This window comes from Antechinus flavipes, chromosome 4 (genome assembly GCF_016432865.1).
Source record: "Antechinus flavipes isolate AdamAnt ecotype Samford, QLD, Australia chromosome 4, AdamAnt_v2, whole genome shotgun sequence".
NCBI lineage: Eukaryota > Metazoa > Chordata > Mammalia > Dasyuromorphia > Dasyuridae > Antechinus > Antechinus flavipes.
The window spans coordinates 39,013,943-39,038,818 of record NC_067401.1 but is presented as its reverse complement, the minus strand read 5'-3'; the positions used below and the strand labels follow the sequence as shown (position 1 = coordinate 39,038,818).

The following is a 24,876-nucleotide window of genomic DNA, read 5'->3' as shown; positions in this document are numbered from 1 at the left end:
TTACCTGGCATTTACTTACAGGGCTTCTCTCCTCCCTTTGACTTCCCTTACATCCACCTCAGTAGAACGGAATTTCTTTAAAGGCGGAGGCTGCTGTGGTTTTTATCTTTATAGCCCCCTGCCACCACCCTAGATCAATGTGTTACACATTTCTAGGGTTCAAAGAGTGGGGAGTTTCCAAAGGGGAAGTTTAGGCAGATTAGCTTTTGTCCTGCAATTTAGAATATTTGAATTAAGTGACTTGACTAAAGGTCCACAGCAGGAGTGTTAGAAGAACTAAAACTTGGTAGTATTGCTTCCCCAGATCTGGCCCCAAATCTATAGCACCTTAAAATCTTGCACAAAGTAAGTACTTAATTAATGTTAATTGGATTTATTGAATCAGTTTGAATCCTATATGTATCATCTTTTTAAAATATATATATATTTGCATTTGAATTTCATCTTGTCTCCTAGATTTAAGAAACTATTTCACACAACTCTATGCTCTGAATGATGACTTGCAGAGATATGCTCAATAAATATATATATTCTTAATGATATTTTGTTTATATAATATTCTATACATATTAAAAATAAGTAAGCATTTATTGAACGAGTAAATGAAGGTTGAGTTTTTAGTTACTTTGCAGATGGCATTCTCTTTCAGAAGAAGGTTAAGGCATCACAATATCATAAATTTAGAGCTGGAAAGGATCTCAAAGCCTATCTAGTCTAAGGAGATGAGAAAAGACTGCTCAGGAATATTGTTACTTGTCAAAAACCACACAGGTAGTGCCAAAGGTGGGATTTGAATTGTGTTCTCTGATTGTAGAGCTGATTTCTATTTTCACTGTGCCATATTCAGACTTTTTGTTTTAATCAGTGTAGGAAGTTCCTTCCCCCCCCCCCCCCAATTCTTTAACTTTTTCTTCTTATTCTAGTTTCATTAGTTTTATTTGTGCAAAAGCCCTTCATTTTCCAGCTCTGGGAATTTTCTCTGGTTATTACCCATAGAAAGCTCTCTCTCCTCATCTGGCTCTTCTGGCTTCTTTCAAATTCCAATTAAAATCCCAACTGAAAGCCTTTCCCAACTCTTCCTAATTGCATCATCTTCTCTCGTTAAATACTTCCTATTTATGTTCTGTGTTTGTTTTTTGTACATTTGTATACAAATTTGTATACATTCCAGCTCTGGGAATTTTCTTTGATTATCACCCATAGAAAGCTTTCTTCATCTGGCTCTTCTGGCTTCTTTCAAGTCCCAATTAAAATCCCAACTAAAAGCTTTTCCCAACTCTTCCTAATTACATCATTTTTTCTCGATTAAATGTTTCCTATTTATACTTTTATAATGTTTGATCTGTAGACTTTTGTTTGTTTTTCTCTTTAGATTGTAAGATTTCAGAGGGCAGGGACTGTCTTTAGCCTCTTATGTCTTCAGGCTATTGCTGGGGGTAGCCACATAATAAGTGTATATAGATTGTTAAAACTCATTGACTCAGTCTCTATCTATACCCCACCTAACCCCTCCCAAACTTTGAAATTTGTAGTTATCCATTTTCCCAACTCTCTTATATTTTTATTTCTTTAAGGAACAGATCCCTTCCTACTTTAAAAGTGTAAACGTTGGGGCAGTTGGGTGGTATAATTGATAGAGTCCTAGAGTCAAGAGGACCTGAGTTCAAATCCAGCCTCAGACACTTGACGCTAGTTGTGCGACCCTGGGCAAATCATTTAACTCCCATTGCTAAAGCCGCCCCCCCCCCAAAAAAAAAGGTGTAAAAGTGGTGCAGCCTCAGTATGATGACCTCAAATCCAATATAAAGTGCATTCTTGAGGAACAGATGATAGTGACTCACTATTGCTCAGTTTTTCCCTAGTCTCAGGCCAAAGGGTAAAAGGTGGAGTTTCTTTCCGAGTTTGTCTTGCATATGTATTAAGTGTTAATTAAGGTGTTAAATATTGTATAATATGTGTACCACATAAGTTATAATCTATGTAGTGAAGATCTGGGGGATTTTATGTGATTCAACTATATATGTTTATATTTATAATTGGTCATTAATCTAGGAGTTTCCCCTTTTCTAATCTGAGCTAATTCTATGGTATCATATGTTTAAAAAAAAAAAAAAAAAAACTTCGTCTCTATATATATACTATGGTCTTATCTTCCTGAGAGAAACCTGCCTCAGGACTAGACCTCACCTTAAAACCCAAAGCAAAGCTTTCCTTCTGTCACCACGTGGGGCAAAGCCCAAGGCTGATGGCCCTAATTGTTATATAAAGCTTCCCTTGGAATGCGGAGGCTTTGTTTTTGTCCCAGCCTAGGAAAGGAAAGGACTTTAGTCTTCTAGTTATTGGACACACCTTACTCACCTGAGAGGAAAGCTGGGGGATGGGAGGGAGTCAGCTTGTTCAGTGAATTCTTGGTTTCTGAGCTGGCTCTTCAACATATTCCTCTTCGAGCTCCTTATCTCCGAGATGAAGACGTTTCGACTCTTGCATCTTGATTTCATGGGGGGGAGCTGTTTGTTTCACTCCTGTCCTTTTATTCCCAGTGTCTGTCTAATCTAATGCCCGGTACAGTATAGGTGCTTAATAATTGCTTGTTGATTATTGGTGGATTTACTGGCTCATTTTTTAGATCTAGGAAATCATGCTGCTTTTAACAGCAGTGTTTGTCAGCATAAATCCCCCCTACTCCTAATCTCTTCATGTGCCAGAGCGATAGCTTTGTCTTTCATGAGGTCTCAATCAAATGAATTAATATATTTAAAGTGCTTTACATTCAAAGCGCTATATAAATGCTAGCTATTACTCGATCGTTGGGATCATTCAGGAGCATTTCTTGAATTCTTTGTGTGTGGGGAAATTATTTTGAAGTAGGCCAGTAAATTGTTCCTGACATTGCCGGTGTCCTCCTCCCCCTTTCCCCCACCCCCCAGCATTTATTGTTTCTATTGTGCCGTACTCAATGTAAACTAGTTCTTCCACGTTTCCCTTTCTTCTCAATGGAATAAAAGCAACACTGTCCAAAGCAGGTTACGTAGGAATACGAGCTTAGTCGGGTCTTGGACCCTTCTGTTGGCCTTTTCCTGAGGAATGAGCTTTTTGTTGTCTTATACTTCGTTTCTTATCTCAGGTAGGCTTGGAGGAAGGGTTTGGGCTTAAGGAAAAGGTGGAAATTTTCTGCATGAGGTGAAAATGAAGTATTTGGGTTTTCATAAAGGACATTTCAGAAGAATTGGGTTTTTTTTGTTTGTTTGTCTTTTGGGTTTGTTTGAGGCTTTTGGTTTGTATTGTATTTTTAGCTAAGGTGAACCGAAGTCAAGAGGAGGAAAGAAATTCTGCTAGAGATTAATACAGATTTTTTTAGCTGGGATAAAACAAGGATCCGTGGCTCAAGGTGAAGCCTTTTTTCTTCCTAGAGTTGGAAAGATGCTCTAACCTGCAGGTTCATCTGGCTAAGGAAAAGGGGGCGGAGGTGTGTTGGGGGGGTATATTGGAAGCTTTCAGCTACTCCCCCAAAATGGCCTCCTAGTAACTAGCCGCACCACCCCCTCCCCTTTCCCAACCGTCTGGCACCACGTGACCTCCCCCGCCCTCCCTCTCCGACCCCCATACCAGACCCCGGGTATCATTCCAGGTCTACCGCAGGCCCGCCTAGCTTGGGATTCACAGGCCAATCCTCGGAAGCGCGGGGCGGGGCGGGGCGGTGATGGGCCAATGGAGGCGGGGAAGGGGCGGAGTTCGGGGGAAGGGAGTAACAGGTTGGAGAGGTAGGGGAGGGGGGTGGAGGGAGGAAGAAGGGGGAGAGCAGCGGAGCCGCGCGTGCCATCCTGCAGCCCAGCCCAGCCCAGCCCAGGCCAGGCCAGCCCAGGCCAGCCGGAGCGAAAGCGCCCAGCAGACGATCAGAGCCAGGCCGGGCAGGGCCGGAGGTGAGTGACCAGGGAGAGCCCAGAAGCGGGCAGCACCGGTAATCTGATCCCATCCCTCCGGGGGACACTCAGGTGCGGAGGAAGGCAGGTTGGGGAGGACTGGGCAAGGGCTGGGCAGGTGCGCTGGCGATGTTATTCGCTGGGGCTAAGGTTCCGAGCTGGAACCCGGGGAAATGCAACTAATTGGAGGGCCTTTTCTAACTAGACACCCCTGCGCGAGGTGACCGGGGCAGGGCCTTGGGCAGGTGCCAGGTAAGGGCGCCCGAGGGGCAGGATTTGCCTCGGGCATGGAGGAGTCTCCTAGGGACTAGATTTCTCTTGACTTTGGCAGCTGGTAGAGGAACTCTGGGGGTTCAAAAACGAGGACGGGGAGTTAGAAGGAGAGGACCTGAAGACAGCTCCGTCTCTGCAGTCCTGCTCCCAACCTCCGGGCAGAACTGGCCACAGCCTTTCCCCTGGACGTGGCTGCTGGTTCGTTCTTCCCTCTTTCCGGTGCGATGGCTCAGCTATTTCCCCCTCTCCCGGCCACTCAGAAATCTATTCCATCTACATGGATGCAAATAGGGGACCCTGAGACATCAAACAAGGGAATGATAACCTTTTTGTCTCCTGTCTCTATCTGGGAGTAAAGCCCTTTAAGATTTTGAGTTTCTGTCTTAAGTTTCCTCATCTGTAAATTAAAGATGATTGGACTGTAAGAACTCTTCTAGCTGAAAATTCAGTGATTTTTGTGATTCCTTCAGTCACAAGGGATGTTGTCAAGGTCACTAGTAGAATAGGAAGGCAAGTTAGGATCCTATTAAGGGATGTCAGAAAGAATACCACTATCATACTAAAGTCCCTAGTCCTGCCCCTTTCCATTCTGATCTGTCCAAATCTTCCTCAGCTTTATTTTCCTGCCATCTCTGGGAGGTATCCCACAGAGCAGCCTAGATCATTTTATAGATCATAGAATTAGTTCTAGATTTGACATTTGAGATTTCCTGGTCCGGGATTCTTCTTAGAGGGTCTGGGAACTTAAAAAACATTGATAACTGTATTTTAATATTGATTTCCTTTGTAATCCTATGTATTTTTCCTGTGCTTTTTAAAAAAACACTGGTTCTGAGAAATGATCTGTAAGTTTCACTAGATTGCTAAAAATCAGACATGAGGCAAAAAGAGTAAAAACCTTTGATCTAGTGTAACCCTTTCCTTTTACAGATGAGGAAACTGTCACAGAGGTGGCAGAACCAGAATTCAAATTCATGTCTTTTGACTCTAGATCCAGGGCTGTTCCTTTTGGGAGGAGTTTTCCCTGGGAACACATAGATGGCCTCCAGTGTGTGATCTTTATGGCAGAGGTTGGAGATTTTTTCCCTTTCTTACTTGTCTTTGTTGTTTCTGGGTTCATCTGCTAAGTAAAACTCTTAGTATTAGGATACTGATTGCCCTACCCTGTAATTTGCAAGAAGTATTTACAGTCCCATTTCTGAGATTCCTGGTCTCAAGCATCAATATTTATCTAATTGTGCTGCTTGGTTGGATAGATTTTACACTGATAAAGCTGAAAAACATTCAGGAGTTTAATAATCATAAATTGTGAAGATAAGAGAAATCTAATGTCTCTGCTAAGCTACTAAAGAACCCCAAGTTTAATTTTATGGAGTGATGAACAAGAAAACTCAGATCCAGCTTCAGCTTGGTCGCTTTGATGCCTTGCCTCAGGAAAGTTGCTTTAATTTGAAAATAATTAGTAACCGCTATTTTGGAATCAAGCTGCCAACACTCCTGCCTCTTCTATTTCACCATGGATCCCGGTGATGTCTGTGGTCCAGAGAATTACCTGGCAGGTTTATGTCTACCTTCTCTGTTTTCTGGCCTGAGCACTCATATCATCCTTGACTGGTGTAGAGGGGGGAAAAAAATGACTCGGGACAATCCAGATTCTGAGTCAGAATCTCATTCTTGCTACTCGATATTTATATAATCTTGTAGAAATCATTTTATGTCCCTGGCCTTGGTTGCCTTTTCTGTAAAATAGGAATAATCGGATTAGAAGATTTTTAAAGGCTCTTCCAGCTGAAAACTCAACAATTCTGTGATTCTGCCAAAAGGAATTCTGCCCAGCTCACTAATGGAGTAGGAAGGCAACTTAGGGTCATATTAAAGGATTTGGGAAGGGAATCGATCTCTTGTCAAATATTGTCATACTAAATTCTTCCGCCTTGACCCTTTCCGGCCTTATTCTCTCCTTCCTTCCTGCCTTATATGTCAGCTAGATGGAGCGTTTGCCCGGGGTCCTTCCCCCCCCACTCTGCATGTTGTCTGGACTTTCTCTCTTTTGCCTCCCCAGCTTCCTATGTATTCCCCACGTCTCTCTCCCTTTATCTTGTTTTCCAAACCAGTTCATCAAGTTTGCAGGGGCCCAGTTCCTCATTGTGTTGTTTTTTTTTTTTTTCTTACCTAGTGGCCAAGCAATTCTAGCTTGGCTCTCCAGTTTCAGCATTTTCTCATCGTTCTGCCACAGGCCACTCACATTTTATGCTTTGGGCACTTGGCCTAAATGTGAGGAATCTTCATGTCCCCATGGCTTCTTATGTCCCAGGGGTGAGCAAAAAGGTCAGAATCAGACACCTGTCATTTGTTGACTTCTCAACCTCTGTGTCCATAAGGCCCAGAAGCTTGCTCCCCGGGGGCTCCAGCCTTACCTTTAATTTTCCTGTAAACCAGGCCTTCCTGCCTAGAGTCCAGGGACACTGTCACTCCCTCCGTGGGTGCTGGACTCCTGCCACTGGGCTGGGGTGAAGGAATTGGGGCAGGGCAAGCTAATGAGTAACTATGGAAGTCGTCTGAAGCAGTTTCATTTGTTCCCCTTCCTTGTGAGCAGGAATGACAGAGGTGAGATTGACTTTGAGACTTGTTCCTGGAGAGTATGCGGCTGACGAGGAGAGACCTTTTGTCTTCGAAAAGTCTAAGCAAGGGAAGGACTTAGGTTGGGATCTGGGCTGGGGAAGCACCTGGCTTCCATGTTATAGGTCGAGGTACTATTTACTCGGCGCTGGGGGATTGCACAAGGCCCCAGAGTCTGCCCTGGTCGGCAGCGGCTCCGCCCTCGCGGCTGTGTAACAGTAGGCGTGTAGGTTTCGGGTTTTCCACCTTGAATGATTTAAAGCCTTTCTTTCTGACCTCCTCTGAACTATCCCTCCAATCCTCCTGTCCCCTGACTGACAATCAGATGATTACAGGCCATGAGACCAGATGACTGAAACGGAGGGGACGGGCTCATTATTCCTCCCAGAAGGGTGGGTGGCCACCGTTTCTTGCCCGGCCAGGAAAGTTACTGACCTGAATCTGGGCGACTGGTAGCTGCCTTATTCATGTAGGGCAGCCTAATAAGTCGAGTCATTTTTTGAGACCCAGAAGTATAGGTAGAGTTTGCTTCTGCTAGATCCAAAGATGCGAATGAGAGGCGCAGTGAGACCAAGCTAGGAAAACTGAATTCAGTAGCCGTAGCCCCCCAAATCCTCCCCTCTTTCCCACTTTTACTGTGGGGGGCACCACCCTCTTGCCAGCCAGATGAGAACATCCTCAACTCTTTGTTCTCAGCCACCCTCGATGTCCAGTTTGAGTCCTATCTGTTCTGCCTTTGGGATCTCTCTTGTAGCTATCGCCTCTTGTCTGACATCACTGCTGCCCTAATGGAGCCCTCAGCACTTCACACATGCGCCATTCAGAGCCTTTAGATTGCCCTCCCGGCCTCCAGTGCACTCTCCACTCAGCTGCCAGCATGATCTGACAGTGTCACCCCACCCCCATAGTCAGTAAACTCCAGTGGCTCTGTTACCTCCATGATCAAATTCAAAATCTTGTTTGCTTTTCAAAGCCCTTTCCCACGGGGTCCCCCTCCCACCTTCCCGGTCTTACAGTATTTCCTTCCATGTAGTCTCTGATCTGGCAGCACGGGCCGTCTTGCCCTGGACACAAGCCTCATTCCGGATGCTTCGCCTTTTCACGGGCTCTCATCCCATGCCTAGGATGCGCTCGCCTCCACCTCCTAACTGCCTTCGTGCCGTGACTCAGATTCTACTTACTGCAGTACATCTTCCCCATCCCCCTCTTGCTGATCCTTCCTCTGAGATACTTCCAATTTATGCTTTCCATCTCTTCGATGTTTATTTATTCTTAATGAATTGTTTCATTTGTGTCTGCCTTTTTGTGACCCCATTTGGGGGGTTTCTTGGCAAAGATACTGGAGTGATTCCTTCTCTAGTTTATTTTACAGATAAGAAAACTGAGGCACAGGGTAAAGTCACTTGCCCAGAGTCACACAGCTAGTAATTGAGGCTGGATTTGAACTCGGGGCTTTCTGACTCCAGGCTATCTGCTTGCCAGCTAACTGCCATTATTTATGCACATAGTTATTTGTATGTTGTGGCTTCCATTCATCTATAAGCTCTTTTGGGGCAAGGACTATGCTTCTGCCTTTGTTTGTATTCCCAGCAAGTAGCATAAATGGTAATCACTAGTATACAGCAAGTACTTAATAAATGCTTCTTGACTTGAAAGTTACTGTGGGTGGTCCCTCTAGAGTTTCTTTTGGCTACTTACCTTCAAACTGGGGTCCCCAGAAGGACAGACAGACTTGGCTCTTCTCTGCCCCGCGTGCGCACGTGTGTGTGCGTGTGTGTGTGCACAAGATGAGATTTTGACCCAGTGATGGTGCTCCTTTGGACAGCTGAATTAATAAGTTGGGGTATTCAGTTTGATGCCTTTGTTTTCTTTTCATATTTTGCCCTTACTTTTCTCTTGTTCCATTGCTCCAAGCAGAAGCCACGTATTCCTTAGTTTCCTATATGACCACTGGGAAAAGACCCTCACTCTTAAGTTCAATTTCTGATCATTAAACACTTTTCCCCTTCCCCACCAAAAACATACACAAAAACAAAAAGATCTTTTTTTTGATCTTTGATCCTTTTAGATGTTTGGTTGGCTAGCCCAAGTAATTAGCCTGGTTAGTAATGGGATAAATCAATGGTGTTTTTTGGTTTCCCCCTAGTTTGAGTTTGCCCTCAAACCTAAGCTTGTTAGACTAGCAGAAGAGAAGGAGAAGGAGACTCCTTTCTTCCATTTTCAGGCTGTTCTTACCCCAATTCCTTTCTGGAGCTGAATTCCCTCCTCATGTCTCTGACCGAGCTTTGACCCCACCCTATTCCGAAGGCTCCTGACAGGAGTTTGGGGGCTAGTGCCAAGTCTCCCCGGAGCTGGGTTCCGAGCTAGGAGAGTTTAATGGGTGTTTGTTTTTGCATTTGGGTCTGGTGCCTCTCCTGCAGCTTGGTCCTGGTCCATGGTGGAGATTAACATAAGAGCTGGAAGAGCTGGATCTCTTTGTATACCTAGAAAAGAAACTCCCTTCCTTGTCTCCCTCCCCCAGACTCCCTCTGCCAGCACATACCAGGAATGTTCCTCTTACTGCCTTAAAGGAAAGAAAGGATCGCTCTCAGTCCCAGGGAGTGGACGTCTTAACTCCCGATTTGTTTGCCTGCTGTGGACCCCACCATTGCGGTCTCTCTTGCCCTGTGGTCATTGTATATAAATGGTATCTCTCCAGTGGCTCTTGGAGGGACCTGCTGGAAAGGCAGCCTTAGTGTGGATCTCAAGAAGTCTGCAGAGACTTCCATTCTGGTCCTACCTCTGAAAATCACTTATGTAACCAGGCTGGCGGCCCGGGCTTTCTAAGCATGAATGTGCACAAAGTACTTTGCGAAACTTTAAAGAACTCTAAAAGCTCTTATTAGCGCAGTTCTTTGTACGCGATATGTTCGATAAGTAGATGTTAGTTGATTGAATGAATTCCTGTCTAAATATAGTCCTCGGAGATGGCTAGCCAGGGCTGCCCAGTGAGGTGTCAGACCTGCTGTTGGGGGAAGAGGGCCTTCATCTAGGTTGAGAACACTTTAGGAAAGAAGCGATCTCAGTTTTATAGCTTTTCCTTCTCGGATTCAACGGCTGCACCAGCAGCAGATAGCTGACACGCTTCCCTTAAGAGATAGGAACTGGACTTCTGATTCTTTGGTGAAAGGAACTTTTCTGTAACATAAAGTCTTAGGGAATTACTTGGACTTTGCAAAGTGAAAATGTTTTCTGACATAGGTGGGACTTCAATCTGAGTCTACCTTACTTTTTTTTTTTTCCGAGGCAATTGGGGTTAAGTGACTTGCCCAGGGTCACACAGCCAGGAAGTGTTAAGTGCCTGGGATCAGATTTGAACTCGGGTCCTCCTGACTTCAGGGCTGGTGCTCTATCACTGCACCATCCGCTGCCCCTCACTGTTTCTATCCATTGTACTGTGCTGTTCCTCCTTAACCCCGCTATTGGAGGCCAATGAGACGTTAGAGCTAAAGTTATAACTCAGATTGGGACGTGGGGGGATGAAAAGATGAAGACGTCTGAGCTTCGTTTTCAGTTCTTCTGGCTCAGGACAAACCTGAGGCGTAAAACCGGGATGCTTTTGTTTATTTCGTGCTGACTGTTTTCTGCCCTCCAGGATCCCCTCATGTACATGGAGCGGGCAACAGCCGTGGCCGAGCCCCGGGCGCCAGTGGACCATGGTGTGCAGATCCGATTCATTACAGAGTCAGCCGATAACCCCCAGGCTGCCACCTTCCGCCGGGGTGCTCGTCGCCCCGCCAAGGACTCCAGAGCTAGCTCTTACGGCGTGGCAGTCCGGGTGCAGGGCATTGCCGGCCAGCCCTTTGTGGTGCTCAACAGCGGGGAGAAGGGCGGCGACTCCTTTGGGGTGCAGATCAAGGGGAACGGCAGCAGAGGAGCCCCTGACTCGCTGAGCTCAGACTCGGAGCTTCCCGAGAACCCCTACGGCTCGCCGCGGAGGTTTTTTGGCTCCTATTCCCAGGGCAGCACCTCTGATGAGGAGCCTGGAGCCGAGCAGAAGAACAAGCTCCAGCGCTCCCGTTCCCACGCCTCCCTGCTGGACTCGGCTCCTGTGGGCCCAGGTGTGCTGACGGGCAGCCTGCTGGAACTAACCTCTCCGGACGGCCCCCCTGGGAGCGCCATTGACACGGCGCCCCTCTCCTCCGTGGATTCGCTCATTAACAAGTTTGACAGCCGAGGCTCCCAAACGAGGGGCCGGACTGGCCACCGTGTCCGACTGTCCACTGAACACCGAAAGCGGAGTCAGAGCCTGGATAGTCATGCACCTCGAGATACAGCGGAGGAACGGGACCGGAACCAGGACCGGAACCAGGACCGGGACCGGAATCGGGACCAGGATCGGAACTTCAGCAACTCCTCCTCCCCTAACTCGAAGCCGCCCAGTATGATGAGTGGTCTGAATCAGGGTCAAGCCCCAACAAATGTTGTCAGCCGATCCCGACAGACCCAGGAATGGGTGTTACAGAGCTTTGAGGAGCCACGGGGGAGGGCCCGGGACCCTTCCCTAATGCAGGTGAGGTTCCCCAGCCTATCACCACCTAACCCTCATCTTCTCCCAGCTTCTCCCATCAAGCCAGAACACTAGGAGTAACTGTTTATCTAGTATTGCGGTTAGGGAACAGGTTTCTCAGTTTCATCTCCTTAAAACTTTTACTATCAGGGGTCCTCCTGCAAACATTTAAAACCTTCCTATTACTCTACCTCCTCTATCCCTGAATTCTAGTCCATCTATACCCCTGGCTCCTTCCTTCTGACCTCCCATCCCTGCTCCTCTACTGAGAGCATTTTCATCGAGCCTTCAGAAAGCGGAGCAGTCTGTCCACAGTAGAGAATTTAAATATTTCACTCATCCATAAATAGTTTGCCTTGGGTTAGGAAAAAACATAGCAAGCAAGCATAGCTTGTCCAGACATTCCTCTTCAAGCCTCTTCCTCAGATTCCCAGTAGCAATCCTTCATTATCTTACATCTAAGCTGGCTTATCTGCTTTCTATCCCTATTTGGCAGGGCTCCCACCTTCCTCCTCTCTGTCCCTGCCACCTTGCATCTCTCCTTCCATGACTCCTCTGTCTTGCTCTGTTTGGTCTTTACAGTTCAAGTCAACCCCAGACCTTTTGAGGGACCAGCAGGAAGCCACGACCCCTGGCAGTGCTGATCATGCTAAAGCGACCATCTATAGTATCCTACGAGAAGGGTAAGGTTTTTTTTTTTTAATTTTTATTTAATGATTACTTTATAATGACAACATTATTCCTTGCACTCGTTTCTTTTCCGATTTTTTTTCCCCCTCCCTCCCTCCACCCCCTCCCCTAGATGGCAAGCAGTCCTTTATATGTTGGATATGTTGCAGTATATCCTAGATACAATACATGTTTGCAGAACCGAACAGTTCTCTTGTTGCACAGGGAAAATTGGATTCAGAAGGTAGAAATAACCCGGGAAGAAAAACAAAAATGCAGATAGTTCACATTCGTTTCCCAGTGTTCTTTCTTTGGGTGTAGCTGCTTTTGTCCGTCATTTATCAATTGAAACTCAAGTCTCTTTGTCAAAGAAATCCACTTCCATCAAAAAATGTCCTCATACAATATCGTTGTCGAAGTGTATAATGATCTCCTGGTTCTGCTCATTTCACTTAGCATCAGTTCATGTAAGACTCTCCAGGCCTCTCTGTATTCATCCTGCTGGTCATTTCTTACAGAACAATAATATTCCATAACATTCATATACCACAATTTACCCAGCCATTCTCCAACTGATGGGCATCCATTCATTTTCCAGTTTCTAGTCACTACAAACAGGGCTGCTACAAACATTTTGGCACATACAGGTCCCTTTCAGAAGGGTAAGTTTAAGGGGGAGAGTTACCGAAGGCAGAGCAGAGACTAGAGTCCTGGGGCAGGAGGGAAGGGTGTTCACTCTTGCCCTCTCTCTGTCTTTTTCTCTCTGTCTCTCTCTCTGTGTATCTCTGCTTCTTTGTGTCTCTATCACTCTTTCTCCCTTCTTTCTCTGTCTCTTTCTGCCTGTGTCTGTCGCTTTGTCTTTCTCTTTCTCTGTTTTCCTGCCTGTCTCTCTCTTTGTCTGTCTCTGTCTGTTGCTTCTCTCTGCTTCACTGTCTCTGTCACTCTCTTTCTCCCTTCTTTCTTTGTTTCTTTCTGCCTGTGTTTGTCACTTTGTCTTTCTCTTTCTCTGTTTCTTTCTGCCTGTCTCTCTCTTTGTCTGTCTCTGTCTGTTGCTCTCTTCTCTCTGCTTCTCTGTCTCTGTCACTCTTTTTCTCCCTTCTTTCTCTGTCTCTGTTGCTGTCTTTCTCTGTCTCTGTCTCTTCCCCTCTCCTCCTCCATCTCCCTCTCCTTCCCTCCACCTTTCCTTTGCTCATTCTTTACTACTCCTTTCTTTCAGCCCCTTATTTTGTACCTCTCCCACAGGAGTTCAGAAAGTGAAGCATCTGTGAAGAGGAAGGTCAGCCTGGTTTTGGAACAGATGCAGGCCCTAGCGGTGAGTGGTACCTTAGGGTAAAAACATGAAGACGGGCCTTAGGCTTTGAAATGAGAGTTATCTTTCCTCCCTGTCCCTAGCAGGTAAACCCTCCCAATGTGTCACAGTCCGTGGCCGTACATCGTGGGCTGGTTCAGAAGGTAGATGAGCTACAGCAAAAGCTGGATGAGGAGGTAAAGGTGAGTGAACAGGCTACTCGTAGTAATAGGTAATCTTCCTACAGCACATTCGGGTTTCCAAAGTACTTTGCATTATGTCCTTTTTAAATTTGATCCTTACAAGTAGGTGCTATGATTATCCCTCACACGGCAGGATGTGATCCCAAGAGAAAGGTGCCGTTACCATCCCCATTTTACAGTTGAGGAACCTGAGGCAGACAGAAAGTTACTTTCCTTGGGTCCCACAGCTATTAAGTGGCTGATGTAGGTTTTAAACTTAGATCTTCCTGACTTCGTGTCCAGTGCTTTGTGCTCAATAGCACCACCTAGCTCTGCTGGCTAGAAATAATTTGGGAGGGGGAAAAGGAAAGAAAAATGAGGAAAATGAAGTGTTCTTGGAACAGCAGAAGGGAGCTCATGTCGTTAGAGCAGAAGAGGAGAAAGGGTTTAAACCCCAGCAGCTCTGTGTTCCTTTGAATTGCTAACAAGCCAAAAAATGAGGGAGGAATCATGGCAGCTGATCCTGTTTCCACCCCATCTCCCTGGAGGGTCCCCCTCCGTCCCCGTCCTCTCTTCTTCCAGAAACGACAGAAGCTGGAGCTCTCTCGGGAGCCCTCCCGACTCGGGCTGGAACGGCAGCTGGAGGAGAAGGTGGAGGAGTGTCTGCGGCTGCAGGAGAGACTAGAAAGGAAGAAGGCAGAGACGCAGCGTAGCGCCCAGGAGTGAGTAGGACTTGGGGAAGGCAGGAGGGGGCCGAGGCTCTTCTCATCGGCCCAGGGATTGTCTGGAAGGGAGACTGAGAGTTTGCTGCCTTTGCCACCAGGCTCCAGGACATGAAGCTCCTGCTGGATCAGGGTGAGCGGCTCCGGCACGGGCTTGAGGACCAGCTGAAAGACGTGCAAGACAGGCTAAAGCTAAAGCAGGAACAGACCTCCGAGGCTGGGAAGGAGGCCCTGCTGAAGGTAGAGGGAAGGAGGGATGGCTCCTTAGCACCTATCTTCAGGGCTGCCCCAAACAAGTTCGCTTGGGAAGAGGGACGGGGCTGCAGAGCCCAGCCATCTGCGGCTTGGTTCCAGATGAGCCTTTAAAAGTCGGGGGCCCTTGCTCTGCAAGCTTCAGAAAGGAGACCCTTGGAGAATGGTTCTTCATCTGTTCCCTCACACTAACTAAAAAGTAGTGGGGAAACGGAGGACTTCCGTCCTGACTTCTAAGAACAGCCTCTTGTCTGATGCGACTCAGGACCTGCTAGAGACCAGGGAGTTACTGGAGGAAGTGCTGGAGGGGAAGCAGCGGCAAGAGGAGCAGCTCCGGCAGCGGGAGCGCGAACTGACGGCTTTGAAGGGGGTGCTGAAGGAGGAGGTGGCCTCTCGGGACCAGGAGGTGGAGCGGGTCCGGCAGCAGTGCCAACAGGACATGGAGCAGCTGCGCCGCAGCGTGAAGGATGCCTCCCAAGTATGTGGGATGGCTGTGGTTGGTTACAGGGAGAAAGGGATTTTTGGATTTTGTGTTCAGAGTCACAGTATCCCATAGGGAGAACTAGAAGTGAAAGAAACTCGGGTGTCGCTCGAGTCCATGGTCTTGTCACTTGTTAATAAATCAACAAAACGAAATAATCCTAAAGAATGAGTGGGTCAAAGAACAAATCATAGAAACAGCCAACAATTTCATTAAAGAGGAGGGCGACAGTGAAACTATGTCACATTTTATGGGATTCTGCCAAAGCGGCACTTGTAGGGAAAATTATCTCTCTAATTGTTTATATCATTAAAATAGAGCAAATCAGTGAAATGGGCATGCAACTTAAAAAAATTATAAAAACAGTAAAAATCCCCAATTAAACACCCGGAAATCCTGAAAATCAAAGGAGAGATAAATAAAATTGAAAGTAAGGAAACCATTGAAATAACAACCAAAAGTAGGAGCTGATTTTATGAAAAACATAGATAAAACTTGGTTAATTTGAAAAAAAAAATCAACACTATTGATAGGGTCTGCTATTGCCAGGCATCCATGGGGAATGATCCTGAGGAAGAGAGATGATACTGCCCTTGTTTTTCCTGACCTCTCAACCTCAAAAGAGACAATTCCCGGTGGCCAACCTTACATGCAGGTGACTGCCTGTTTCCAGGAGGTATCTTCAGGTGCATACTGGGAAGGTCCCATTGAACCTCAAGCCTTTCCTGCCCACTAGGGTTATCCAGAAATCCCTGCTCAAATGTACAAGCTTCCGGGAGGAGTGATGCTCTAAAGCTTTCTGGGTGGTCTCCTGAGAGCATAGGGAAAAAAAAATAGAAGGTATTTGCTCCTACTTGTAGATGTAGAGAAGAAGGCCACTGATGCTAAAAATATATACAAAATAACATAGCACCTGAGATTTTGGGAAACACCAAGGGACAATGAGCCTGAGGAGCCTGTTCTCCTCTTTGACAGGTTTTTAGAGTTGGCCTTGCAGGATAAGGGACCCAACAGTGGTCAAGAAACAGATAATAGTTAAAAATGCAGAGAATTCTGGGATGTGCAGCCACCACTTTTGTGAAGGAATGTTAATGGAGGAAACTTCCTGGAGAAGCCAATTTTAAAACAGGATTTGGAAGGAGTGGAAGACGATTGGAAGGAGAGCACATCCTCTTGAAGGTCTGCTGTTACAGCAGAGTACCAGTATAGACAGAAGCTCGGCACCCTCCTCCCTGCCTCCCTCCTGCACTGAGCAGAGCTCTTTGGGACTCAGCTTTCTGTCCCCTTTTTCTAACTTCTGCCAGGATCAGGCCACCCTGGAGGCAGAAAGACAGAAAGTGTCAGCCCTCATACGGGGCCTAGAGCGAGAACTCCAAGAGAGCGCCGAGGAGACCGGGCACTGGCAAGGCATGTTCCAGAAAAACAAAGAAGAGCTTCGCGGAACCAAGCAGGAGTGAGTTACACCCCTGACTTGCGATTGCCTGATTGGCATTTCTCCCCAGGTTCCAAAAATAAAATCCCCATTGTCTTTTCCCCACCCAGGAGCCTTGGCCCCAGATTCTGTGGGCAGGCATTTGGAATGCTATTAGAAGGGAGGGAGCGGGAGGGAGCCTTTGTCTCCCTGGTGGGAGAGCCAAAGTACTTCCTTTTTCATTCCATTTCCTCCTTCTGGGATATAGGTTGTTACAGCTTCGCCTGGAGAAGGAGGATCTGGAGGAAGAACTCCGGGAACAGATCGGGGTTCTGCAGAAGGATCTAGAGCTGGCCCGAGCCAGTGCTGGTGATAGCCGCCAGGTGGAAAGCCTCAAAAAGGTACATAAATAAAGGGAGCATAAAAGAACAGAGATGATGAGTCCTTAGGATATCTACTCACCCCAGCAGCTAACTGGCTTCAGGTTTTCTCTGATGAATGGTGAAGGGTCTTTTACCTGTTGGATACGTCCAACTTTCTCTGCATTTCTGCATGAATCCTACGATCCAACTGAATTGGTCTTTTTACTGTTTATCACTTTTCTTTTCTTTTTGATCCAGCCTTATGATTTCATTCATGCAATGGATATGAGTTTGGGTCTGGAACTCAGAACTGCCTGAGACACCAAGAGTTGTTGACTTAGCTTGAGTCAAGCATCCAGTATGTGTCAGGGGCAGAAACTGAGCCCAAGGTTCAAGGTCGGAGGAGTCCTGACTCTCAGCCATCTCTGGCCACTGCACCAACCTCTCTTGTCAGTTATGAACTCTCCTTGTCTAGCATCCTCTCCCTATCCTCCATCCAGCTAATCCTATCCCTCTTCTAAGACCCATCCTGAATGTCGCCTCTTCCACGAAGCCTTCCTCAGGATTCTTCGGTGAAATGGAACTTTCAGACAATAGTATCCTACTCCTCAGCACAGGATTATCTGAAGCCATTTATCGGCAAATTACTAGAGAACAGGAATTCCTGCTTTACTCCTTTTGAATCCCCTGTGGCGTCTAGCCCAGTGCAGACCACATCAGCCACTCAACAAGTAATTGTGAAGTACTAGTAACAACTAGATGCTCGGAGACGGTTCCCAGTCTTCAGGGAACTCATCAGTGGCAACGTAGTTGTCAAATGCTTGTTGGTTAGTTGACAATACAAGGGAATTTTTGTGTTTTGCCCTGCCCAGGGGCCATACTTGTTTGGATCCTAGGTTCCCCCCCTAGTGTTTCTCTGTTTTTTAGGTACTTACCTGGCTATTAAGGGACCTTTTAAGGGACCCTTCCTCGCCCTGCTCCTCAGCGTCTCATATTCTTGTCCTCCCAGGAACTGCAGCGGGCACAGGAGGAACTTCAGAACCTGCGGGATCATCAAAGTCAGGAAGCCGTTGGCAGGAGCCGGGAGCGGGAACTAGAACAAGAACTGGCCATTCTCAGAGAGGAAGCTGAGCGGGGAAAGGGGGTCGAGCAGCAGCAGCTACAGCTGCATAAGACCCTTCAGCAGCTTCGGCAGGACTATGAAGAGACCGCCAAGGTAAGGGGAGCAGGAGTGGGGCTGGAGGAGAGGGGCTGTGGGATCTGGAAGACCCTACAGCCTCAGGAGGAGTCATGTGCCACGGGCATATATTTCTGGGGCCGTGGGGTTCCTGGGAACATGACTCGCCTCCGTGTGTCCATCTGAGCCGCCTCTGTTCCTCCCCAGGCCAAGGCCGTGGCCGAAGCAGAGGCAGCCATGGTGGGGCAGCGGCGGGCGGCAGTGGAGTCCACGCTACGCGAAACCCAAGAGGAGAATGATGAGTTCCGGAGGCGGATCTTGGGCCTGGAGCAGCAGCTGAAGGAGGCCCGGAGCTTGGCCGAGGGTGGGGAAGCTGTGGAGGCTAGACTTCGGGACAAGGTGCAGCGGCTGGAGGTCAGTCCGTGCTGCTCAGCTTTCCCCCTGCCCTTTCTGTTACTTCGTGAGCTTCAACTCTGCTATCTATTGGATAACATGATTTATGGCCTTCTTAAGGCATGTCGGATTTTCTCCCCCCAAAGCCTCTACTTCTGCCTTGATTTTGAGATCTGAGCCTTTAATTTCTATGTTCCAGCATTTAGACCAGTGTTCCTTGCTTTGGTTTGCCTCTTTCCCTGTTCTGTTCCTCAGCTTCCCTCCTGGTCCTTCCAGGCCCGATTCCATAGAGTTCCTGGGTCTCCTCCCCTCTTAATCTCCAGACAAGTTATAATCCAAGCTTTGCTCCTGCCCCACCGGTCCTACTCACCCACCCACGTTCCCCCACCTGTCCTCCCTGCAGGCAGAGAGACAGCGGCTCGAGAAGGCCCTAAATGCATCCCAGGAAGAGGAAGAATTACTGTCCGGGGCAAAGAGGATGCTGGAGGGGCGGTTGGAGGAGGCCCAACGAAGTCTTGCTCGCTTGGGGCAGGAGCAACAGACGTTAAACCGGGCCCTCGAGGAGGAAGCGAAGCAACGGGAAATCCTTCGGCGGAATAAGGCTGAGCTGGAAGAGCAGAAACGTTTGTTGGATAAGACTGTAGAGAAACTGAACAAGGAGGTGAGGGACCAAGAGTCCTAGCTTAGCCCAGAGGCCCCAACTTCTGTCCATCACTTTGGGAGGGGTTTTATTCTATCCCTCACTCCCCAGGGTGTAGCCAGGAAATAGAGGGCTTTTTTACCCCTTCTCTTATACAGGAATGGCGTCCTAAGAGCTGATAAACTCTCGTGCAAGGGCATTTGTTATGAAAACTATTAAACACCCAAATAAATCAGTCTCTAAAGGCGGATTCATAGACAATTAGGGAACACATTTTTGTGAAGGAGAGCTTTCCTGATTATCCTTCAGTTCTTTTTATAAGGCCCCTCTTGTCTATTCTGGTAAATGAGAGTAAAGGCCTAGCTTAGGGGCACAGTTCTGGATACAGGAGTTATCCGGGGATGCCATGGTGAAGGGGAGGCCTCTGGAGAGAGCCTTAGAAATCAAGACCCTCAGAGCATTAGGGCCTTTGTTGAGGGAGGAGGCACCCCAACCTGTGTTCTCTCTGTACTTTTCAGCTGGAGAAAATTGGAGAGGAGTCACAGAGAGCCCTGGGGCAGCTCCAAGGCCAGCTGGAAGAATACAAGGAGAAAGCACGTCGGGATGTGGCAGGTGCCCAGCGCCAGGCCAAAGAATGGGCCAGTGAGGCGGAGAAGGCAGCCGGAGGTCTGGGCCAGCTGCAGGAGGAGGTAGAGCCATGAGGGGCTGGGAGAAGAAGGTTTCTCCCTGGAAGGATGCAGCAGTTACTGCAGTCCTTGTGTCGGGCAGGGTTTGGAGAGCACTTCTGAAGCCCCTCTCTCTTTCCCTTCAGGCTCAACGGCTGCGCCAGGCCCTGCAAACGTTACAGGCCGAGCGCGATACAGCCCTGTTAGACAAAGACCTGCTGGCCCAGAGACTCCAGGGGCTGGAGCAAGAGACGGAAAGCAAAAAACGTTCCCAGGATGACAAGGTCCGGCAACTCAAGAACCTAGAGGTGAGCCATGAGGAAGGATCCACGATGAAGCACTTACCTTCGCGGCTCAGTGCTGTGTGCTACATTTCTATAGTGTTGTGTTAAGGTTTACTAAGAGGTTTTGTGTTTTTCTTTCACACCAATCAGAATCAGAGTCTAAATTTTTATTAACTGCCTGCTATGTTCCAGGCACTGGGGAACACCCTGCCCTCAAGTAGTTCCCAGTCTAATAGATCCTTAATGGGGCTATGGCCCTGAGAGGCGGGCACTATGAAAGTGATTTCCACTTTATTTAAGTCAGCGTGGCTTAGTTAAGAGAGCTGGCCTTGAAGTCAGTAAGAAAGACCCGAGTTCCAGTCCTCCTACTGACCTGTTTGCCCAGTGATTGGACCTCTCAGTGCCCCAAATAACTGTCTTAAGACTATCAATGACAAAGCAATTCCTGATCGCTTTGGGAGAGAGACTGTTCTTATGAGAGTTCCCTGTACCAGGGAAATCCTGGGTCCGGAACAGAACCAAAGCAAAATAAAAATTAAAAAATAGTGCACGAGGGAACTAAGCTTCAGAGGCCTTGGGCTCACTCCTGGTTACACAGCTCCCAACAGTGGAGCCAGGCTTCAAATCTCGGCCTTCCCACAAGTGCAGTGGTCTCCTGACTGCCACTCTTGGCCCAGGATCTCTGGGTCTTGCTCCCGAGGAGCCCTCTCTGTCACCTTGTGCTTGGGTTTCTGTTTTTCACCAGGCCTACTTGGAGCTTTCCTGATGCTTTTCCCAGTTGCCCTTGTGTGAATAGACTTGCTCTTGGCTTAACCTGCCTAATTGCCCCTCTGGCCCCTGGGGGCTTGTCTTCCTGCTGTTCCCTAGAGGAAGGGGCTTCGTTCCCTCCCTTTCCTGGGACCACTTACCTGGCCAGCAGAGGGCACTGTCCCCATGGTTCCCGATGGCCACCACAGTTTGAGGAGTGTGCAGGCTCTGGCCAGGAGCTCCTGAGCCACAGAAAGAGCTGGGGTGGGGACAGGTGGGGGAGGGCCTGGCCAGGGTCCCATTCAGGCAGGGAGTTAACCCATCATTTCCCTGTTAGGAAAAGGTCTCCCGCCTGGAGGCAGAGCTTGATGAAGAAAGAAACACGGTGGAGCTGCTGACAGATCGAGTGAACCGTGGGCGCGACCAGGTGATGGGCCAGGGCCTCCCTCCCATTTCCCCCATCTCTGGTCCGAAAGCAAAGCCCCTCTGCCCCTTGGGATGCTGGCCCAGCCTTTTCAGTTGTGTCTGTGCCGCTCATTCTCCAGGAGGGGGTGTGGTTCCCCTTTGGGAGAGGAGGCTTGATGGTGTGGTAAGAGTAGGAGGGTCTGGCAGCGGCTCAACTTGAACTCATGACTCTTCCTTTTTTAGTAAAAGGTAGCTTTTCAATTACTTGTGGTTTTTCTACTAATCTTTAGGAGGTTAATTAAATGAATCAACTTGTCTAGTTCTGCCTTTTCCCATCCTGCCCTCATCACTCCAAGGTCACAGCAGAAAAACGGGGTCCCCCATCACCAATGGAGTTCTGTCCCATTGGCTTTCCTTGTTCTCCATCTTGAATCTTTCCAACTCCAAATCCAGATCGACCAGCTGAGGGGAGAACTGATGCAGGAGAGATCCACTCGGCAAGACCTGGAATGTGACAAAATCTCTCTGGAGAGGCAGGTGAGAAGGCTGTGGTGAGGAAGGATGCGTGCTGATAGCCTGAGCTGGGCTCACTATCACAGCCATCCACTCTGCTCAGTCCTTTTAAGATTTTACATGGCGTCGGCCCTATGGCTAGCCCTGTGATGATGAGTTCATGAGAAAACCAACCATTGGCTGAGGGGCAGGAGGAAAGACGCCCAATTTGGTTTGGTTTCTTCCCCAGAACAAGGATCTGAAGAGCCGACTGGCCAGTTCAGAAGGTTTCCAGAAGCCCAATGTCAGCCTCTCTCAGCTGGAGTCCCAGAACCAGGAGCTACAGGAACGACTTCAGGCTGAAGAAAGGTAGGAAACACGATCGGCTTCTCTGGAGTTGCTTCTGTGGCCTGTTGTTGACCACCAGCCAAAAAGTAGTGAGGTGGCTGGATGGGCCAGTACCTGGCCTGGAGTCAGGAAGATCTGAGTTTGAATATTGCCTAGAACACATTAGCCAGTTGCTATGACCTTGGGTAAACATTCATTCATCAATAAACCTCAGTTTCTTCCTCTGTGGAAAGATGGGGTTGGTTTCGGTGGTTTCTTAAGGTTTCATCCATATCTAAAGCTATGGTATCTAATTCCCCTTAAACCTTTCCAGATCCCCTGGCTGTGCTTTCTCTGTCTAGTGTTAGCTCTCATGACCAAGAGAAGCTGTTATAGGAGAAGAGAATAAGGGTGTGGAATAAGGGTGTGTGTGTGCTGTGTAATTCTCTTACTGGCGATAACCAGAGTCATGAGCAATCTCCTTCATCCTTTAGGGAGAAGACCCTTCTGCAAACCACAAACCGAAAACTGGAAAGGAGAGTTAAGGAGCTTTCCATCCAGATTGATGATGAAAGGCAGCATGTAAATGACCAGAAAGATCAGGTATGCATGTGGGATGTAGAAGGGTCAAATGTGAATATCTCCTTTCTAGACAAATTGGGGGGAGGGGGTTCTGAATCAGTTGGATGAGGAGGAGGAGGAAGGGTCCACTTCAGGGTGGCAGATGTTCTTCTGACCCATGAATTCTCCCTAGCTGAGCCTGAGGGTGAAGGCCCTGAAGCGACAGGTAGATGAGGCAGAAGAGGAAATCGAACGGCTGGATGGTTTGAGGAAGAAGGCCCAACGGGAGCTAGAAGAGCAGCATGAGATCAACGAGCAGTTGCAGGCCCGGGTTAAGGCCCTGGAAAAGGATTCCCGGTAGGTTTCATTGGAGTGGGGAGGAGAAGGTGACTGTGGAGACATGGGCTCTGGTCAGCACCAGGTTCTTGCCGGCCTTATAAGGAGGGATCAGCAATCCTTAGTTGCTCTATTAGAAGCTCAGGCCTTGGTTGACTGTATGCATGATGGATCCCTGGTTGGATCCCAGTAAATATGATCATCTCTAGAATCTAGGTGGTACAGTACATAGAGCATCTGGTGTTGGGCTCAGTAAAACTGAGGTCAACTTCTGTTTCAAATTCTTACTAGCAAGTCACTTAATCCCTGGCAGGGAGTTTTAAACTCAGTTTTCACAACTATAAAATGGGGCTAAGAATCCTGGGATTGTTGTAAGCATTGTATGAAATATTTGTAAAGTGCTCTGCAAACCTGTTTTCCTATGTTAGCTATTATTCTTATGATCTGAGATGAGATGAAAGAAGATTCTAAAAGTAAGACCCTTTCAATTTAAGAAGCATTTATTAAGTGCCAAATTTGTACAGGATACTGTGTTAGGTATTAGGAATACAAAAAGGACAAATAGGAAAAAACCCAGTCTTCCCGGAGGTGCTTGTGCTCTAGTTGTTGCCTGGGCTGGCTTAGCCTAAGGAATTGCGTTTTGACTGCATATTCATCATTTCTCCTGATTACAGTGCTCTCTCCCTCTTCCCCAGGCGCAAGGCTACACGGTCAGCAGCTGAGGCATCCCTCAAGCATGATGGGCTAAGCTCAGATGAGGAATTTGACAGTATCTATGATCCTTCGTCCATTGCATCATTGCTCACTGAGAGTAACCTCCAAACTAGCTCTTGCTAACCAGCGGCCGGTCAGCAAGGAGACTAGTGGCCAAGGTGGGGGAGAAGGTCCTTCCCTCCTCTAGCCTTAGGCTCCCTTTCTCTGGGTCCCCCAGAGAACACTACACTGCTAGAAGGAGGGCCTGGGTGGTGGTAAGGGAACCTAAGCATGGGACAGAGCAGGGTTGTAGAATGGACTTTCCCTGCCTTCTCCTCCCCTCCATGTGAACATAGAGTTGGGTGGAAGTGGGTAGATGGCAGGGGGACAGAAAGAATTAAGAGATTTAAACTATAGAACTTGTATTTTTTCAGCCTCTTTATCCTAAGGCTCAGGGACATATTTCCCATGAGATCCTTTTACCCATCCTTCTTCTAATTGGGTAGGGAGGTATGGGAGAAGGGAGATATCATGGGCCGTGGACACGCTGGCGTGGTCCTGCCTGCTTTTCTTTGCACAATCCTGGGGGCCACTGGGGTACCCCCATGCCTCTAGACCTTCCTTTTTCCCTTTACCTGCTTTGAGCCAGCAGCTCCAAGGGACCACTTCTCCTTTCCCCAAGAGCATGCTTCTTCCCTTTCAGTGCCTTAGCTAGGGTGAGGAGCTGAAGTGGTTCCAATCACAACCTCCTCATCTAGCCAGCATGTTCCCCTCTCAGTCTTTGTACTTGTCCTTGCTCCCTAGGTGGCTGGTTAAAAAAGGTAAAACTAGGCAAGCTCTTTTAGGACAGAAATGATGGATAAGTCTCCTGGTTCCTGGTAAAAGGAGAACTGAAAAGGGCCTGTGCTAGAGTAACGTGGTGCTGTGGGAAGGACTTCTTATGTTCACAGGGCTTCCGTTGGTGGCTGTGTGGTTATGATTTGGTTGGGGCCAGGGCACCCTGCCAGCTGTCTAAATACCTTTAAAGATTCACAGATCAAAGGGCCTCTTCAGGTGTAATGATTCTACTGAAGCCTTCCCACAGAACTACTCTTGTCCTCAGTAGGGGATGCAAGGATCCCTATTTTCTCAGGACTCTGGTTCTGAATACTTAGCTCCTCTGCCTCAAGCTGGGAATTCTGACTTCAAAATGGAATGGGAGGAGGAACCGAAGACTTCCATCCTGCCTTTGGCTTTCTAGGACAGGCCCAGCCCACATGAATCATCTCCGGGCAGCCTGGGGGAGGGAAACAAGACTACACTCATCAATGGCTTGTAACTTTGTGATTTTTGTACTTCTGTTGGTTGGTCAAATCAGATATCTCTTTCCCTCCAGTTTTTTCCTCCTTGATTTTATTTTAAATTAAATATATATCTTTATATTGTGAA

At 47.8% G+C, this 24,876-nt stretch overlaps 1 protein-coding gene across 4 annotated transcripts; it reads left to right on the top strand.

The window, feature by feature from the left end:
* Positions 1–259: 259 nt before the first annotated feature.
* Positions 260–24,876, top strand: CGN (cingulin). Of its 4 annotated transcripts, none has more exons than XM_051992640.1 (21): positions 260–345; positions 10,447–11,364; positions 11,944–12,044; positions 13,273–13,342; positions 13,423–13,521; positions 14,083–14,222; positions 14,324–14,462; positions 14,740–14,952; positions 16,260–16,408; positions 16,635–16,767; positions 17,738–17,944; positions 18,113–18,319; positions 18,702–18,959; positions 19,457–19,627; positions 19,750–19,911; positions 20,972–21,061; positions 21,493–21,576; positions 21,782–21,900; positions 22,353–22,461; positions 22,613–22,776; positions 23,451–24,876. In XM_051992640.1, the coding sequence occupies exons 2-21, from the start codon at positions 10,456–10,458 to the stop codon at positions 23,590–23,592; spliced, it is 3,666 nt and encodes a 1,221-aa protein (XP_051848600.1). In that variant the 5' UTR covers positions 260–345; positions 10,447–10,455; the 3' UTR covers positions 23,593–24,876. The 4 variants fall into 4 exon arrangements, with proteins under 4 accessions (XP_051848600.1, XP_051848599.1, XP_051848602.1 ...); XM_051992639.1 differs by lacking the exon at positions 260–345 and adding an exon at positions 3,775–3,920; XM_051992642.1 differs by lacking the exon at positions 260–345 and adding an exon at positions 3,775–3,992 and having other exon boundaries at positions 13,426–13,521.

Coding starts and splice junctions, on each gene's coding strand:
- CGN (XM_051992640.1), top strand. CDS start 10,456: ATGTACATGGAGCGGGCAACAGCCGTGGCCGAGCCCCGGGCGCCAGTG. Junction 12,045..13,272: donor TATAGTATCCTACGAGAAGG/GTAAGGTTTTTT, acceptor CCTCTCCCACAG/GAGTTCAGAAAGTGAAGCAT. Junction 13,522..14,082: donor AGCTGGATGAGGAGGTAAAG/GTGAGTGAACAG, acceptor CTCTTCTTCCAG/AAACGACAGAAGCTGGAGCT.